The sequence below is a fragment of the Oncorhynchus kisutch genome, linkage group LG3 (assembly GCF_002021735.2).
Source record: "Oncorhynchus kisutch isolate 150728-3 linkage group LG3, Okis_V2, whole genome shotgun sequence".
Classification (NCBI taxonomy): domain Eukaryota; kingdom Metazoa; phylum Chordata; class Actinopteri; order Salmoniformes; family Salmonidae; genus Oncorhynchus; species Oncorhynchus kisutch.
In genome coordinates, this window is record NC_034176.2 from 43,756,331 (window position 1) to 43,773,464 (window position 17,134).

Consider the following 17,134-nt stretch of genomic DNA (forward strand, 5'->3'; position numbering starts at 1 on the left):
GACAGGGACATGATGGCAACAACTGCCAGAGTTACACCAGGAACGCACAATCCCTCTTTCAGTGCTCAGACTATCCGCAATAGGCTGAGAGAGACTGGACTGAGGGTTTATAGGCCTGTTGTAAGGCAGGTCCTCACCAGACATCACCTGCAACAACGTGGCCTATGGGCACAAACCCACCGTCGCTGGACCAGACAGGACTGGCAAAAAGTGCTCTTCACTGACGAGTCGCGGTTTTGTCTCAACAGGGGTGATGGTTGGATTCACGTTTATCGTCGAAGGAATGAGCGTTACACCGAGGCCTGTACTCTGGAGCGGGATTGATTTGGAGGTGGAGGGTCCGTCATGGTCTGGGGCGGTGTGTCACAGCATCATCGGACTGAGCTTGTTGTCATTGCAGGCAATCTCAATGCTGTGCATTACTGGGAAGACATCCTCCTCCCTCATGTGGTACCCTTCCTGCAGGCTCATCCTGACATGACCCTCCAATAGGACAATGCCACCAGCCATACTGTGTTCTGGCATGGCCAGTGAAGAGCCCGGATCTCAATCTCATTGAGCACGTCTGGGACCTGTTGAATCGGAGGGTGAGGGCTAGGGCCATTGCCCCCAGAAACGTCCAGGAACTTGCAGGTAGGTGCCTTGGTGGAAGAGTGGGGTAACATCTCACAGAAAGAACTGGCAAATCTGGTGCAGTCCATGAGGAGGAGATGCACTGCAGTACTTAATGCAGCTGGTGGCCAAACCAGATACTGACTGTTACTTTTTTATTTTGACATCCCCCGCCCTTGTTCAGGGACACATTATTCCATTTCTGTGGAACTTGCTCAGTTTATGTCTCAGTTGATGAATCTTGTTATGTTCATACAAATATTTGCACATGTTAAGTTTACTGAAAATAAAAGCAGTTGACAGTGAGAGGACGTTACATTTTGTGCTGAGTTTGATTGAGTAGTCATGAGTGATTATCTTTAATGCTGTTGAATTCTGTGTGATTATTAGTTATAAATGAGAGCTATCCTCCAGTGCCTAAAAATAACACATCAATAACCAACCAGCTATAGGAAAGGATAACTTTTATTCATAATATATTCATACTTGTACACAAGTAAAATAAAATGCATATCTATGATTCCATTGCAATCTCTGTGAAACATTTAGACAGCATTATTTTAGCCAATGCTACCCGTACCCATACTGTGATGAAAACACAACTCAAACTGGGGAGAGAATAAACATTTGTCTTTACTTATAAACATAAAAAACATAACAGTACCCGACAAATGCAACACTTTTTGAATAAATAATGGGGGAGTGAAAATCTATTTTTCAACAAACAGACCCTAAACGTTCTTTGTGTTCGTTCAGACCCTCTGAATTCATGTTATTTTTTATTCATTTTTTTGTGGTCTGTCTAAGCAGTCACTGTCTCAGCAGTAAAAGCTTTTGAGACAGAAAAAGGAATAAGGAGTCTCCAAAGTGGTGTAGCTTAGACAAGGTACAGTACATACAGAACAAACAATTTTGGGCACTGATTTGTTATATACATTAGATGAGACATGTTCTGTAAAGGCATCCTTTTTTGTTAACTTCTTTATTATCGTAAGTCCTTGTTACCCTGGCGATGGGTCCAAACCTGACCTCCTGTGTTATCAGTCTCTGGGCTGTTAGTGGAGGTTAGAGATCACTGCAGATAGATTCTGTATCATTGTCATGAGCATTAATAACAATCTGTGAGTCCCAACAATGTTTATTTAGCATGAATCCCATCCCAGGCCCTAATGTCCTAAGACATGACCATAGAGAACCAGAACCAGATTATGGACATGAAGATAAAACTCAGCTCCACCTGCATTGTAGATCCATGGCCTTTGAGACATTGTGCATCGGATTTGGGTTTTTTAGTGCACTTCTTTTTCTTCCTGGTTGGGGCTGTAGAAGGTTCCAGATCTTGCAGTTGGACTAAGGACTGGTCAAGGTTGTTGGACAGAGTCCCCAGAGGCCCGTCGTTAAGACTCTGCTTATTCCGGGTGGTCTCATTTTTTGTTCGCTCCTGCTCTCTGAATTTGGTCTTGGATATGTTCTCCTTCTCCTTGAGGGGGTTGTTGGTGATCTGGCGGCTGTTGTAGGATGAGGGGTCAGGGATGGTTTTCTCGGAGATGATAGAGGACTTATCATTATCTGGAAGACAACACCTGGGAATTCCATTTCCCAGGGGATATTCCGTGGAGGGAAATTTTCCAGACCACAGGTTGGAGCTAAAGAGCTGGGTTTGGATCTGAGGAGTTTCCACACACCCTTCCAGATCATCACTCTTCAGCCGTTTCAGGTCCTTCCCAAACAACTCCAATGGGACGTTACACTCGAGCTCTGAGCTGGAGCCCTTGAAGCGTTTGAACCAGTCCCACAGGGTCCTGGCCCGACAGTCACAGACCCACTGGTTCCCATTGAGACGCAGGTACTGGAGGGACCCCAGCGGGTCCATGGTCTCCCCAGTCAGCACGGTCAGGTTGTTGTAGAACAGGAACAGTGTGGTCAGTTTTCTCAGGTCACTGAATGCTCTTGGTTGGACGTAGATCACCCGGTTCTGGTGCAGCAACAGGCGGTCGAGGTTAATGAGGCCACGCAGCATGTGGTCCGATACGGTCTTGATCTTGTTGTTGTGCAGGAAGAGATAGGTGAGGTTGGCCAGGTCCAGGAAAGTGTCATCGTGCAGGGCCAGTAGGTTATTGTCCTGCAGGTAAAGGTACTGTAGGGAGAACAGTCCCTGGAACGCTCCAACAGGTAACTCCGACAGGCCGCACCTGTGCAGGTGGAGGGTGTGGAGCTTGGACAGGCCCCTGAAGGCCGTGGGGCTGATGATTCTCAGGTTACTGTTGTCCCCAATGTCCAGCTCCTCCAGCCGCTCCAGACCATAGAAGGCCCCAGCTTCGATGTGGCTGATGTTGTTGGAGTACATCCAGAGGACGGTGAGGTTGTGCACAGAGCTGAAGCTGGTGGAGCGGACCACGGTCAGCTTGTTGCTCTGGAGGAATATCCGCTGGCTCTGCACAGGGATCTCATTGGGGATGGAGAACAGTCCTTGTTGCTGGCATGCCACGGTGGGCCGTGGCTCACTGTAACACACACATTTGACCGGGCAGCCCTCTGCTCCTCGAGGCACCAGGTTTAACCACAACACAAGGAACAGGAATCGGCCCCCTGGAGAGAGAAGAAGAGATGAGTGGGTCAGTTCTATAAGTACATAAAAATACTTCATCTTAATTTCAATATAAATGTGATTTGTAAATGGTTTGTAAATGTGAACATCTCTGCCTATCTCTTGATTGGTTTTCGATTTTGCTTTCCTCTAAAGCAAAACAAAAACTTTACAATATTGTTCCCTGATCTCCCTGGTCAATTTTTGTAATTAGACACTGGCCTAATATTGAACTTCAATACATATACCATCTATCCAATCACCATTACAGCACTTTCCTTTACATTTACAGAAAGTAATCCCAGAATATTTTGCAGCATAAAAAGGCAGTGGAACACCCTCTAGGCCAGGGCAACTGTACTGTAGGTTTTCACTCCAACCCTAATCTTGAACACCTGATTCTAATAATTTGCTGGTTTATAAACGGGGGTAGGAGCGAAAACCTACAGGACGGTAGCTCTCCAGGAACAGGGTTGGAGAGCCCTGCTCTAGGCTCTCACATAGTCCTCTCCTAACTAGTGATGCAGTGTGTCTTTAAAGAGAAAACCGTCAGTGATTATTTGCCCCTGTGGACCCATTTCCTCCTTGCTTCTAACGCAAGCATGAAGACCTGGACGATTGAGGAGAGGGGTCCCAAGAAGCTGATTCATTAAATATGGGTGTGTAGCTTTTAAGCAGAATCAACTAACGCTGATAGGGTGGATGGAACTAATGTTTGACATTTAGCCTGTCGCGTAAAGATAAGTGTAGTGGGAGCCTGGACCCTTTCGTGCCTGGCTGAGAGGCTGAGATCTTGATGCTAGTTTTCAGGGCGGAGAGCAGAACTGGGTTCAAATAGTATTTGATATCACTTAAAATAAGTTATCTGTTATCACTGTTGTGTTTCTAATTGTTTCCAGAAGTAATTCATTTCCGCTTGAGTTATAGGAGTTATGGGTTATTGCTAACCTAACACCGGAACATGTAGATACAGCACAGATACAAGTATAGCGATTTCACTAATTCATCAAATGCAGATCAAGATTTCAAAGTGTGACAGCAGGAGATGCCAAATCCAATATGTCATGTCAGGTGTCAGGTGTTACTGGCAGATATTGTCCAAATCTCAGTGAATCCAGCCCTAGCGCCTGTCCTAAGTGTGGATTTCCATTCACAGCTGCCACAGCCATCACTGGAATCCTAGGCTCTGCCGTGACAGGTAGTGAAGTACTGGAAAATGCATGAGCTTTACCCTCCTTCACTCACTCCCTCCTTCCTTCCTTCTCTCCACCACTCCTGTTTTTCCTCCCCTGCCTCCCTCCCTATCTCACTCCATCTCTCTTTCCTCCTCCTCCACTACATCCCTCTCCGTGCCTCTCTTCCTCCCTCTGAATTGGTTTTAATCCACCCCTCCCTCTCTTCATCCCCCTCCCTCATCCCTCCATCCCTTCCTGTTCTTCATGCAGCAGTTGTAGCAGCTCATCCCTGGCCATTGTTAAGCGGGAGCTGTGGTGTGGCTTGACAGCAGCCCCCTGCTGCACTTTCTCTCCAATCTCCCTCTTCAGCCTTCAGCCAGACACACTATGCCACCAGAAACCTGTTAAGTTTCCTTCCACTACTCTTTATTTCTGCATCACAACACTTTTCCCTCCCAGTTCCCAGCCACCTGTTTCTCTAACAATAGCAATATATTGTTTTGTAACTGCAGCAGGCTTTGTATCTCCTCACCGCATCTCCGCTCATTGTCTTATTTCCACCCATGCGTTGTATGTTGGAGACCTGGTTTTCTCAGCTCCCGGTATAATGTTCTATAATGGTCTTCAATAGCATCTTTTGACTGACAGTATAGTCTAAGCCAATCAGGTGTTATCAGTTTTACAATACTAACTATTGCCTTCTGCCTGCTTTCTTTATATAGAGATGTAGGATATTAATTACAGACAGTTTGCTACAGCAGGAAAATAATCATTCAGAAATAGGAAATGTGGATTATAATTAAAAGGACAATTTTGTAAGGGTTGACACATTTTTCAAGTCTGAAATGTAAAGGTGGAAATGGCAAAACTCAGAAGCCTTTTAAAAACCTCAAATACACTACAAGTTTTACATTTCCTGCATTGCAGTAAAGTTGTCCTGCAACAGGGTGATCAAATTAAGATCCTACATCTATAGGACTGTGTCAAATGCCTTGCCATTAGTGTTGTCAAACAGAATTAAGAAGTCCAAAGCCGTTTTTGCCCTCATCACCTCTTGCACCTTATTTTTACAGTGCTTACACTTCCGTGATTAATAACTGTGTAATAATAACCACACAGTTATAACTGTGTTAACAACATAGTAGTTACATATGTTTTACTATGTAATTAAATGGTAATAGGGTTGAGGAATCAGTTACATAATTTAAACAAGGAATGAGTAATTACACATTCACTTGATGAAGGTTATTCCACATGTGTAACTACTGATGTTATTACACATTTTCTTGTTCCACTATGCAACTGTTTTGTAATTACACATTTGAACGTCACCTGTGAATTACCATATTAATAACTGAAACCAAAACCGGACTTTGTTACATGTAACAACAATTGTAACAAGACACTCCCTGTCATTAACTACCGGCTATTTTTCAAAAAAGTTTATTTCTGTTTTGGAAAAAGCAACAATATAAATTGAAGTGACATTTCAATTGCTTTGTAGTTACAATATAACAACCTTTGCAGACAATAGGCTAACCAAGGGACTTTTCTTTAATGGATTTGACAAAGATTCATTTTCAACCATTTCAAACTCAAAGCAATAACTATTTTAGTTAGTAAAAATACAGGGTGGTAAAGCTAGCTATCTAGCTAGCATTTCCCCATCATTCACTAATGTAGCTAGCTAACGTAAACTCACGTAAATTCATACATTGCCTTGGTCCGTACAATTGCCCTTATTTTAGCACCCCAGAAACGTAATACTTCCAGATCAACTGTAATGTCAATACCATTGTAAAGCACAATTTCTCTCCTTTCCAACATAATCAATTACATGACCTAAACGCTGCCCGTTTCTGCATAATTTAAGCAGGCAATGAGCCCCGTCGGGTCTTTTTAAAAATGGCGGGTGGGGAAGTGAAACTAATGCGTGATAATGAGAAGGAGAGATGTTGTGTGGGAAAATTGTTTTTTTTCACTCGATCTGTCCAATTTATCACCTTATCGCCTCTAAAATTTAAATACAACACTATAGAGTTTATATAATTTGTCATTACATACCTATTTGAAGGTTTGTGTCAAATTTTAATTGGGTTTTTAGGGCGGTGCTAAAGTGATCTTAGAAGTAAACAGCGGCTTTGAGAATGATGATGATGCAAAAAATTACTAGGTATCCCCCCTTACCCCCGTCACTGTCCATTTCTTGTTTTTAAAGGATGATAAAAGTGTTACACCTGGTGGAGAGAGATTGTAAGACAGAAATAGTTGCTTTATGCGTGCTGTACGTTACGACATGACACGTCAAGATGTAACGGAGGGTCAGTTTTTTCAACTTTTCTCCAATACTATAGTGCCATTACCATGTTGATCAATGCTTGAATAGAAACCTAGTTCCCACCCCCGATTTTGACGTCAACACAGTCGCTACAGTCCCATTAGTTTACTTTGTAGCCACGTTTGAATGTTGCGGTCGCGCACATTTGTACGGAATGGGGTGAGTTTACGTTAGCTAGATGGCTAGCTAGGCACTGGTAGCCTAATGTCAACACGTTTTCCAACTCAGTTAAGAAACTTTACTAAATCATGATAAAACTCATAAAACATTTTGTTTACAATGTTATTTCACTATTTTGGAGACTTACATTGAAATTTGCACATTAAAAACATGACAAATGAAGAGACAGAAATAACATGTAACTTCCACTTGGCTGCATAGGAGAGTTGTGAGAGGTCAGTGTGATGTCAGTGTTCTTTTGGCTTCTTTTTTATTTATTTATTGTTCTTTTGAATGTACAAACATGTAAATAAATAGTGAACAAAAAGGTTAAAAGGATAAGACCCTTTAAAAAAAAAAATCTGCGTAAAACGACATACCCAAATCTAACTGCCTGTAGCTCAGGACCTGAAGCAAGGATATGCATATTCTTGATACCATTTAACAGCTTCCACCCCCAAGCCATAAGGCTCCTGAACAGCTAATCAAAGGGCTACCCAGACCCCTCTTTTACGCTGCTGCTACTCTCTGTTTATTATTTTTGTATGGTCACTTTAACGCTAGCTACGTGTACATACTACATCAATTACCTCGACCAAAATATAAAAAAGCTAAATGTAAACAATGTTGTATGAGTTTACCAGGAAATTATGTCACACTGACCTATCACCTCTCAAACTGTCCTCTGCAGACAAAATGGAAGTCACATACAATTTCTGTCTCTTAATTTGTCGTTGGTATTTAATTGAATGTCCTCCTGTCTCCAAATTTCTCCTGGATAGCCTATGGTCTGCAAAGGTTGTTTCATTGTAACTAAGTAATTATAAAGCTTATACACTACTGGGTCTCATTTTATGTTGCTTGCTCCTGGTTAGGTACATGATAATGACAAGTATATCCCATGTAACTACATTGTTCTTACAATACACTTGATTCGGAATAGCCTTTGAGCCAGGTGATGGAATAACCTTCAGCAAGTGAATGTGTAATCACATATTCCTTTTTCCAATTGTTTAATAACTGATTCCGCAACAACCCTATTACCATGTAGTTACATAGTAAAACCTATGAAACTATTATGTTAACAACAGTTATGAATGTGCTAGTTACATAGTAATAGGGGCAACCTAATGTAAAGTGTTACCTGAATACATACAGTATATAACAGTGTTATCATTTTGGTGCCAACCTTCATATCAAACAATCACAAAATGTAGCATAAATCCACAAAGAAATATCTTATTTTGCTTTGCTAGCTTTGGTTTCAACATTGAATCTCCCCTATCTGGTGTGTCGAAACACAGCCCAACACAGCACAATGTCACACATCCACAACTCCAGAAACGGGTGTTTCAGAAACTGGCATCCCACGAGAAAAATCTGTTATGGTCCAACAGCAATCTTAACTCTGTCTAAGATGAGCCAAGAACCTCTTTGTCTTATGGCGACGATACAAAGTCAAACATCCTCCCAAGCTTTTAGTAAACTGAAGCTCAATGACTCAGGCTCGCTTCCGTGTTAGAGAAGCAATTGTCTTCACAAAAGGATGCAAAGCCTGAGTCCCAAGTGGCACCCTAGTCCCTATATAGTGCACTACTTTTGACCAAAGCACTATGCCATTTGTGACACAGACAGAGAGGCGGACAGGGGGACAGAGGTGGAGATATGACCAGATAGTTAACAACCTGGTGATGAATGGCAGACATCAAGCATAATCCTCACTTGTCTAATTGTATTATTTGCCAAAACAAAACAAAAGACTATGAACAATGTGGGAGAACAGAGAACACTCCAGATAATAGCGAGGGGTGAGGAGGGGTAAGGAGGACATAAGTGGGAGCAGCCAGAGAGCGCTGTTTACTTAGCGCAGCAGTGCATGACAAGCCTGACACCCTCCAGCTCATTTGCATACATCCCTGGCTGTGTGTGTGTATGTGTGAACTACTTCACTACTCTAGCCCCATCCATGGCTTTCTCTCAGCATGATAGAGGCATCCTATCCCAACCCTGGCAGCACCTTGAGAGCACACAGGGCATGCCAAAAGGGGATCCAGGGGATCTGCAATCCATCATACTGGCTTCACTCTGAAGAGGCTTGGATTGGGCCCGGATGGGTAACATGACAGTATTATCCTTCAGCAGAGAGGAGAGGAGTGTGGAAAGGAAGGGAAGAGAAGTGATGTCTCTCTCTGAGATAGATGACACAGAGCATCTCAAGGGATGCAATGGCCTCTTTCTTTCTTTACTCACACAACATTAGTGATTGTTGTTTCTATGTGGATTTCAACATGTTCTTAATATATTCAAGATGTTTGTACGTTAGGCGGTTTGTTGTAAATGCATTCATGCATACAAATGCCCTCTTATATCATGTTGAAATGAATAATTTAGATCAGTCATATCAGGTGATGTGGTGTTATTTTCCCAAAGCGCTGTCACAAAGTGGTTGTAAACCCAAGTGATTGTGCATGGTGAGAGTGCATTAAAACCTCTTCCCTACTGTCATCTAAGGACCTACATTTTGACTGAATGGTGACCGGATTTGAAAAGTTGGTACCACTCCTAAATGCTTCCCCCCAGGAACATACAAGCATGGAACTACTTTTCCTAAATGTTTTCCCCAAAGAACATTATGCAGGGATGGAACAGATGCTCTCTTGTATCAGTAAATAAAGATGTGCGCATCCTGATCAAACCCGGGTGTTTAGGACAATATGCCACATTGGAGTCACTACCTGGTCCCTGCCTGCTCTGTGTGTGTTTGTGTGTGCATATGTGAAAGTGTGTGTGTGCGCATTTGCATTTGAGTGTGCATGTGTGTGTGTGTTTCTAGGGGACACCATGGTCTAGCATGCAGACAAGGACACAATTAGCGGAGGGGCAGAGGGACAGATCATGTTCTGTCTGCCACACATCTGAAAGAAAGAAAGAAAGAAAGAAAGAAAGAAAGAAAGAAAGAAAGAAGGGAGCAACAGTGTGTGTAGCTGGGTGTGTGTGTGAGGGGAGGGGGGATGAGGAGAGAAGGATGGGCGTTATGTGTGGGAGAAGTGAGAAGTGAAAATATGTAAACAATACCAGATTGTGAACTACTGGCCCCAAAACACTGTATTTTCAGATGCACGACTCTTCACTTGTAAAATGGGAAACATTACCAGAAAAAAATTATACAACACTGACACAATATAATCTAGCAAGTCACTGGGTGAAGGCCTCAAAGCACAGCATGTTTAGAATGCTTGTCATCATTTCTAAAATGGTCAACACAATGCCGAGACCAACTTTTAAAAAAACCTGTGACATCATTTATTCCAGCAAATCACTTAAAGTCTGGGATGAAGTTATGACCACTTGTCCTGATTTGTAGTTGGAATCCAACCAACATGCCCTCAATACAACCTCATGTCATCACGGTAAAATGGGAAGATTGTAATAGATGACATTGAAGTCCCTATGGGAGGTTTTTAGAGGTTTCTTCCATACAGTTATCTCTCTGCACCCCCAAACCCAAAGCCCTTGCCACTTAGCACATTCAATTGTGTAGAATGTATAATGCAAGTAATGTAAGCTGAAAATAATGTAGGCCTCAGTTGAGAAAGTGTGCGTGGGAGCCATATCAGAAGAGTTGGCCTACTTTGTGTTATACCCTGCGGTTCATCCATATCCTTTATGGCCCATAGCATAGCACATCTATGTACAGTAACAGCAAGCGTCATTCTGCATGAGCATATTTTCTTCAGCAAAAGTAACTTAATTATGCCATGTAGAAGCACATAAGTATAACGTAGATATGCCAATCGGAATAAGCAGCACAAATGCTACTGTATTTAGTGCGGTTGCCATCTTTCAGATGTGACACCAGGTAGCTGATTACGGTGATACTAAGCACAGGTGTTTGTCCATCTAAAAGCATCATTCTGCATGGGTGTAGTTATTTTCTGCATACAATTACACCATACATACAAAAGTATGTGGACATACCTGAAATTGGTGGATTCGCAATTTCGCCACACCTGTTAGTGACAGGTGTATAAAATCGAGCACACAGGCTTGCAATCTCCATAGACAAAACATTGGCAGTAGAATGGCCTTACTGAAGAGCTCAGTGGTTTTCAACATGGCACCGTCATAGGATTCCACCTTTCCAACAAGTCTGTTTGTCAAATCTCTGCCCTGCTAGAGCTTCCCCGGTCAACTGTGAAGTGGACACTTCTAGGAGCAACCATTGCACCCACTACCGAGCTCCAAACTGCCTCTGGAAGCAATGTCAGCACAAGACCGGTTCGTCTGGAGATTCCTGAAATGGGTTTCCATGGCAGAGCAGCTGCACACCAGTCTAAAATCACCATGTGCAATGCAAAGCACTGGCTGGAATGGTGTAAAGCTTTCCACCATTGGACTCTGGAGCAGTGGAGTGATGAATCACGCTTCAACACCTGGCAGTCTGATGGACGAATCTGGCTTTGGTGAATGCCAGGAAAATGCTACCTGCCTCAATGTGTCAACTGTAAAGTTTGGTGGAGTTTGGCTGTTTTTCATGGTTCGGGCTAGGCACCTTAGTTCCAGTGAACGCTACAGCATACAATGAATTACATTCTGGACGATTCTGTGCTTTTAACTTTGTGGGAAAACTTTCCTGTTTCAGCTTGACAATGCCTACAGTGCATACAGAAATACAGAAATTGTTGGTCGAGATTGGTGTGGAAGAACTTGACTGGCCTGCACAGAGCCCTGACCTCAACCCCATCGAACACCTTTGGGATGAATTGGAACGTCGACTGCGAGACAGGCCTAATCGCCCAACATCAGTGACCGACCTCACTAATGCTCTTGTGGCTGAATGGAAGCAATTCCCCACAGCAATGTTCCAACATCTAGTGGGAAGCCTTCCCAGAAGAGTGGATGCTGTTTAACCAGCAAAGGGGGGACCAACTACATTTTAATGCTCATGATTTTGTAATGAGATGTTCATGTAGTGTACTTCAATATATCACTGAGCTGTATAGAAGCTATCGTATTTAGATTAGTGTTGCCAGATGTTTAAAATTATTCACTAGGTAGCTCATAATGGACTAAGCACAGATGTTGGTCCTTTTTTATCATGGGACCTCCGTTAATCCGAATTTAGATGTAGCCATCATAACTAAACTGTTTAAAAACCATGCCCCTCCTTCCCATCAGTAATGTCATCACTGTCTCACATTTGGGCCTTTTATTAGCAATAAAGCTTCAATTTGAAATCTGTGAAGATACTATCACTGCAGGGTTGAGAGAATGAATTACCCTGAAATAAGAGAGAATGAATTACCCTGAAATAAAAGAGAATGAATTACCCTGAAATAAAAGAGAATGAGGACTAATGATTCACCACTGTATTGCTAAAAGGAACCATGTCAGACCTCTAACATGATCTACTCTGTACACAATCGCAACATCAGCCTGTTCATAATGTTAAATTTGAGTGTTTTGCAGCAGACTGTTTCAGACTGGTACTTGTTTTATTGTTGTCAGTTAGAGCCATTTTTGTGTGTGCCCTAAACAACCCAGTGGCCCAAATTATCTACTCTCCTGGCAATCTCTGCATCCCCATAACAGTTTCATTTTGGTACAATTGTAGTGTTTGACACCATTTTAAACTGGCACTTGTTCTTTGCTTTTTTGTCTTGGCCATAGTTACGCAGTTAGTTTGGCTATTTAGAAATGGTTTAAGCCCCAGCAGCGCAATAAAACAGTTGTTGGTACTTAAAAGGCATTACAGTCGGACTACAGTCGGACCTAACATTATGTACTCCATCCACATCACTAGGACAGGATTATTACGGAAAAATTCTAGTGTTAGGCATTTGCCACCTAGACGTTTAAGAAAGCAATTGTATAATAATAATAATAATTGTGGTGTGCATGTGGGGTGATCTCACCTCGCAACATCATTGAACAATACTGTGCTGACCAGATCCCACCTCACACTTTAATTCTTAAGAGTCGATTGATCAATGTGTCAATATAATTAACATAACTTGCCCCATCAAAATCTGTGTAGCCCTTTCTTGCAGTAAAATAATCAAATCACGCTATAGTGGCCTCATTCGGTGGAATGTTATTAATATTTTTCATATTTAATTTTTTTAAACATATTTTTTTAGACCTTGAAAATCCTATGTTTCTTTATTTAAAAAAAAATTGTGTGTGAATTTTACCCCTTTTTCTCCCCAATTTCATGGTATCCAATTGTTTAGTAGCTACTATCTTGTTTCATCGCTACAACTCCCGTACGGGCTCGGGAGAGACAAAGGTTGAAAGCCATGCGGCCTCCGATACACAACCCAACCAAGCTGCACTGCTTCTTAACACAGCGCCATCCAACCCGGAAGCCAGCCTCACCAATGTGTCAGAAGAAACACTGTGCACCTGGCAACCTTGGTTAGCGCACACTGCACTCGGCCCGCCACAGGAGTCGCTGGTGCGCGATGAGACAAGGATTTCCCCACCGGCCAAACCCTCCCTAACCCAGACTACGCTAGGCCAATTGTGCGTCGCCCCACAGACCTCCCAGTCGCGGCCGGTTACGACAGAGCCTGGGCATGAACCCAGAGTCTCTGGTGGCACAGCTGGCGTTGCAGTACACCACTGCGCCACCCGGGAGTCTGAAAATCCTATGCATCTATGTCAAACATTTTTGTTATATTTCAAACTTCTGTGATGTATATAAAGTGTAATATTGGGATGCAAACTCAAAATGTTATACATTTGAACTCTATATCTGACATGGGAGAGGAGTCTTTTTAAGGCCATAACTAGGTGTGTGAGGTGTATACTTTTGTTTCAAAGTAGATTTGTTTAAGACCTGTTTTAACCCACTACAAGGAATGTGCAAAACTGTCATCAAGGCAAAGAGTGGCTACTATGAAGAATCTAAAATCTATCGTATATTTTGATTTGTTGAACACTTTTTTTTGCTTACTGCACGATTCTATGATGTCTTCACTATTATTCTACAATTTAGAAAATAGTTAAAAAAATGTTTTAAAACTTGAATGAGTCGGTGTGTCCAAACTTTTGACTGGTACTGTATATTATTTAGTATATGTAAAGACAAGATTAAATCAAGAATAGTCTGATGGGTGACAATATTAACCTATCACTTGTGAATGTAAGAAACAATGCCTTTTTTTGCGAATTATTCTAATCATAATCATAATCATAATCACACCTCATGTAGCCTAGCCCATAGGCCTTTATGTTTTAATAAGGTTTGTATCACAACTAAAGTGACCAAATATCTTCTTAAAATTAAGCACATGAATCCAGTTTACAAGGGGTGTAGTAGCGTGTGAGTTTCACATTTGGGGAAGATAATTTTCACCATAAAAATGCATCTTTATAATAAAATAATTACATGCGTAATTGAATACGTGGTCACTTTTGATAAGGGTGTTTTACTCTAATGGAACATTGGCGCTTATAGCCTACTACCATTGCTGCTGTCACGACTTCCGCCGAAGTTGGCTCCCCTGCCTGTTCGGGCGGTGCTCGGCGGTCGTCATCACCGTCCAACTAGCCACTACCGATCCCCTTTTCGTTTGTCTGTTGGTTTTGTCTTTTTAGTTTCACCTGTGTGTATTTTAGTTTAATTAGCGTCCTTATATTTAGTAGGTTGTCCCGCCCTTGTTTTGTGCTAGATTGTTTTTGTATTCCTGTTATTTGGTGGTGTTCATGAGTTTTATTCTCCGGACTATTTTGGTCCTGTGTTGGGTTGACCGTTGTTTTGTGCACCGGAGAATAAACTGTCTAATAATTGAAACCTGCTCTCTGCGCCTGATTCCACCCACCTTAGTAATTTGTGACAGCTGCACTTATTATGTAAAGAAATAGCCTAATAGTTTATCAACATTATAAGCTAAACGTTCTGATCTGTTGCATCAGCCACATTGCATAAAACAGTTTCTTTGATGCTAGTGGTTGTATTAATTTGGGATCGATCTCATCCAAGAACTGTCCCAGACTATGTTCGGAATATGTATTTCTTCTACAAAATATAATAGGTCGACTATTGTACTATGGGGGGATAGTAGATTGACATGTCTTCACTTGTAGCCTGTGAGAAAAACTTGATTACGTGACGGAGAGCCATGTTCGGCGCTTCGGATTGCGCACAAAAAAAAAGGCATGGACATATTTGGGTGCATTAAGGCCACCGTGAAATTTGAGGCATTTTCAAGTGCTTGTCAAATTGTGAATGACAGAATACTGGAGTGTGTACAGCCTGTGCAAAAAACAAAGCAGAGCTCATGCCTTTCAAGCAACTTTTTTCAAATCATCATTAGGAGTCGCATCATGCAGCCTTACAATGTATTAAAAATCAAAACATATGTTTGTAGAACAACAAACGTTACATTAATACCTCTAAATTAAGCATATAGGAGTACCACTGTCTTTGTTAACAGCTTAACACAGAATAGTCGCATGTGTGCACTCCCTCAAATCGTTTGGAGAAAATATTTGTATTTTATTCAGCTTTGTTCAATCGTATTCTTCATACTATAAAATAATATAAAATAATGCCATGGAATTATAAGCAAATCTTGTCTACTAAAAATTAACTAGTGTAGCCTGCACTCATTGGGCATAGCCACATAAGGACCTAACATAAGGACAACTCAGAGTATGCTATTATTTTCTTCTGAAATGGACTACATTTGTGGTACGGATCTGTTATTTTTATACTTTAGAACCAGAACTCCCATCAGCAGCTAGCCAGCTAACTAGCTACTAGCTAGTAGTCAGTTAGCCACTGCTAGTGGTCCTCACTGTTTACTCGGACATCAGCCAGCCTCAACCCGGTCAATTCCTGCCCGTCTGAACAATATCAACCCAGAGCATATCGGACTGTTTTTTCTCTACCACATCTCTGGACATCTCACATCTCATCCATAATCAAGTACTCAATCATTTATTTGTCTGTCGCACCAGTAATATTTACAGCTGTAGGGAAGGGACAGGTCAAGAGAACCTGACATTCTAAAGGAGGTGGATGGAGAGTTATTGGGGTGGGATTATCATATAAAACTATATTTTTGCTACTCTGGACAATTAATTGGTTAAGTAAAGCAAAACCCCCACTGACATTCTCTCTACCGCGAGCTCTGAACCTTTACCTTCAGCTAGCTAGCTGCTATCCGAGTTGCTATTCCTGCCTAAAGTCTCTGTCCCGAAACAAGCACCAATTAGCCTGGAGCTAGCCTTGAGCTAGCCATAGAGGTACACCAGCCAATTCTTGGACAACAATACCTCTTTTGCCAATTGGCCTGGACACTTTACTGCCGACAGGGACCCCCGCTGATCCATCACGACTGGTCTGCCGACGTAACTGTCCAAGGTGGTTTCAACAGACTCTTCCATTGCGATGTCGTCGGATGCCCATCTGCCATCCCCGGTCCGCTATCTGTCTGAAGCGCCGTGTCTCCAGCTCTCCTAGCATAGCAGTGACTGCAGAATTGGCTCCCTGACTCATCTAGTGCTACTCATTGAACCCTATGATCACTCAGCTACACATGCCTCTCCCTAATGTCAATATGCCGTGTCTATTGCTGTTTTGGTTAGTGATTATTGTCTTATTTCACTGTAGAGCCCATAGCCCTGCCCATATGCCTTAGATATCCCTTTTGTTCCACCTGCCACACATGCAGTGACCTCATCTGGCTTAACTGGTGCCTCTAGAGACAATACCTCTCTCATCGTCACTCAATGCCAATGGTTTACCTCCACTGTACTCACATCCTACCATACCCTTGTTTGTACATTATGCATTGAACCTATTCTACCGGGAACAGAAATCTGCTCCTTTTACTCTCTGTTCCGAATGCACTAGACGACCAGTTCTTATAGCCTTTAGCCGTACCCTTAACCTACTCCTCCTCTGTTCCTCTGGTGATGTAGAGGTTAACCCAGGCCCTGCAGCTCCCAACACCACTCCCATTCCCCAGGCGCTCTCATTTGTTGACTTCTGTAACCGTAAAAGCCTTGGTTTCATGAATGTTAACATTAGAAGCTAAGTTTGTTTATTAACTGCTTTAGCACAGTCTGCAAACCCTGATGTCCTAGCCGCGTCTGAATCATGGCTTAGGAAGGCCTAAAAATCCTGAAATTTCCATCCCTAACTATAAGATCTTCAGACAAGATAGAACTGCCAAAGAGGGCGGTGTTGCAATCTACTGCCGAGATAGTATGACAGAACTCTGCAGGCTATCCAGGTCTGTGCTCAAACAA

At 42.3% G+C, this 17,134-nt stretch overlaps 1 protein-coding gene across 1 annotated transcript in view; it reads right to left on the minus strand.

The window, feature by feature from the left end:
• Window positions 1-1,059: 1,059 nt before the first annotated feature.
• The window catches only part of LOC109883435 (reticulon-4 receptor-like), a 119,931-nt gene continuing 103,856 nt past the window's right edge, over window positions 1,060-17,134 (minus strand). The window contains exon 2 of the mRNA XM_020475478.2: window positions 1,060-3,201. Coding sequence (XP_020331067.1) covers window positions 1,787-3,201 — 1,415 coding nt within the window. The 3' untranslated portion in view covers window positions 1,060-1,786. The remainder of the gene's footprint in view (window positions 3,202-17,134) is intronic.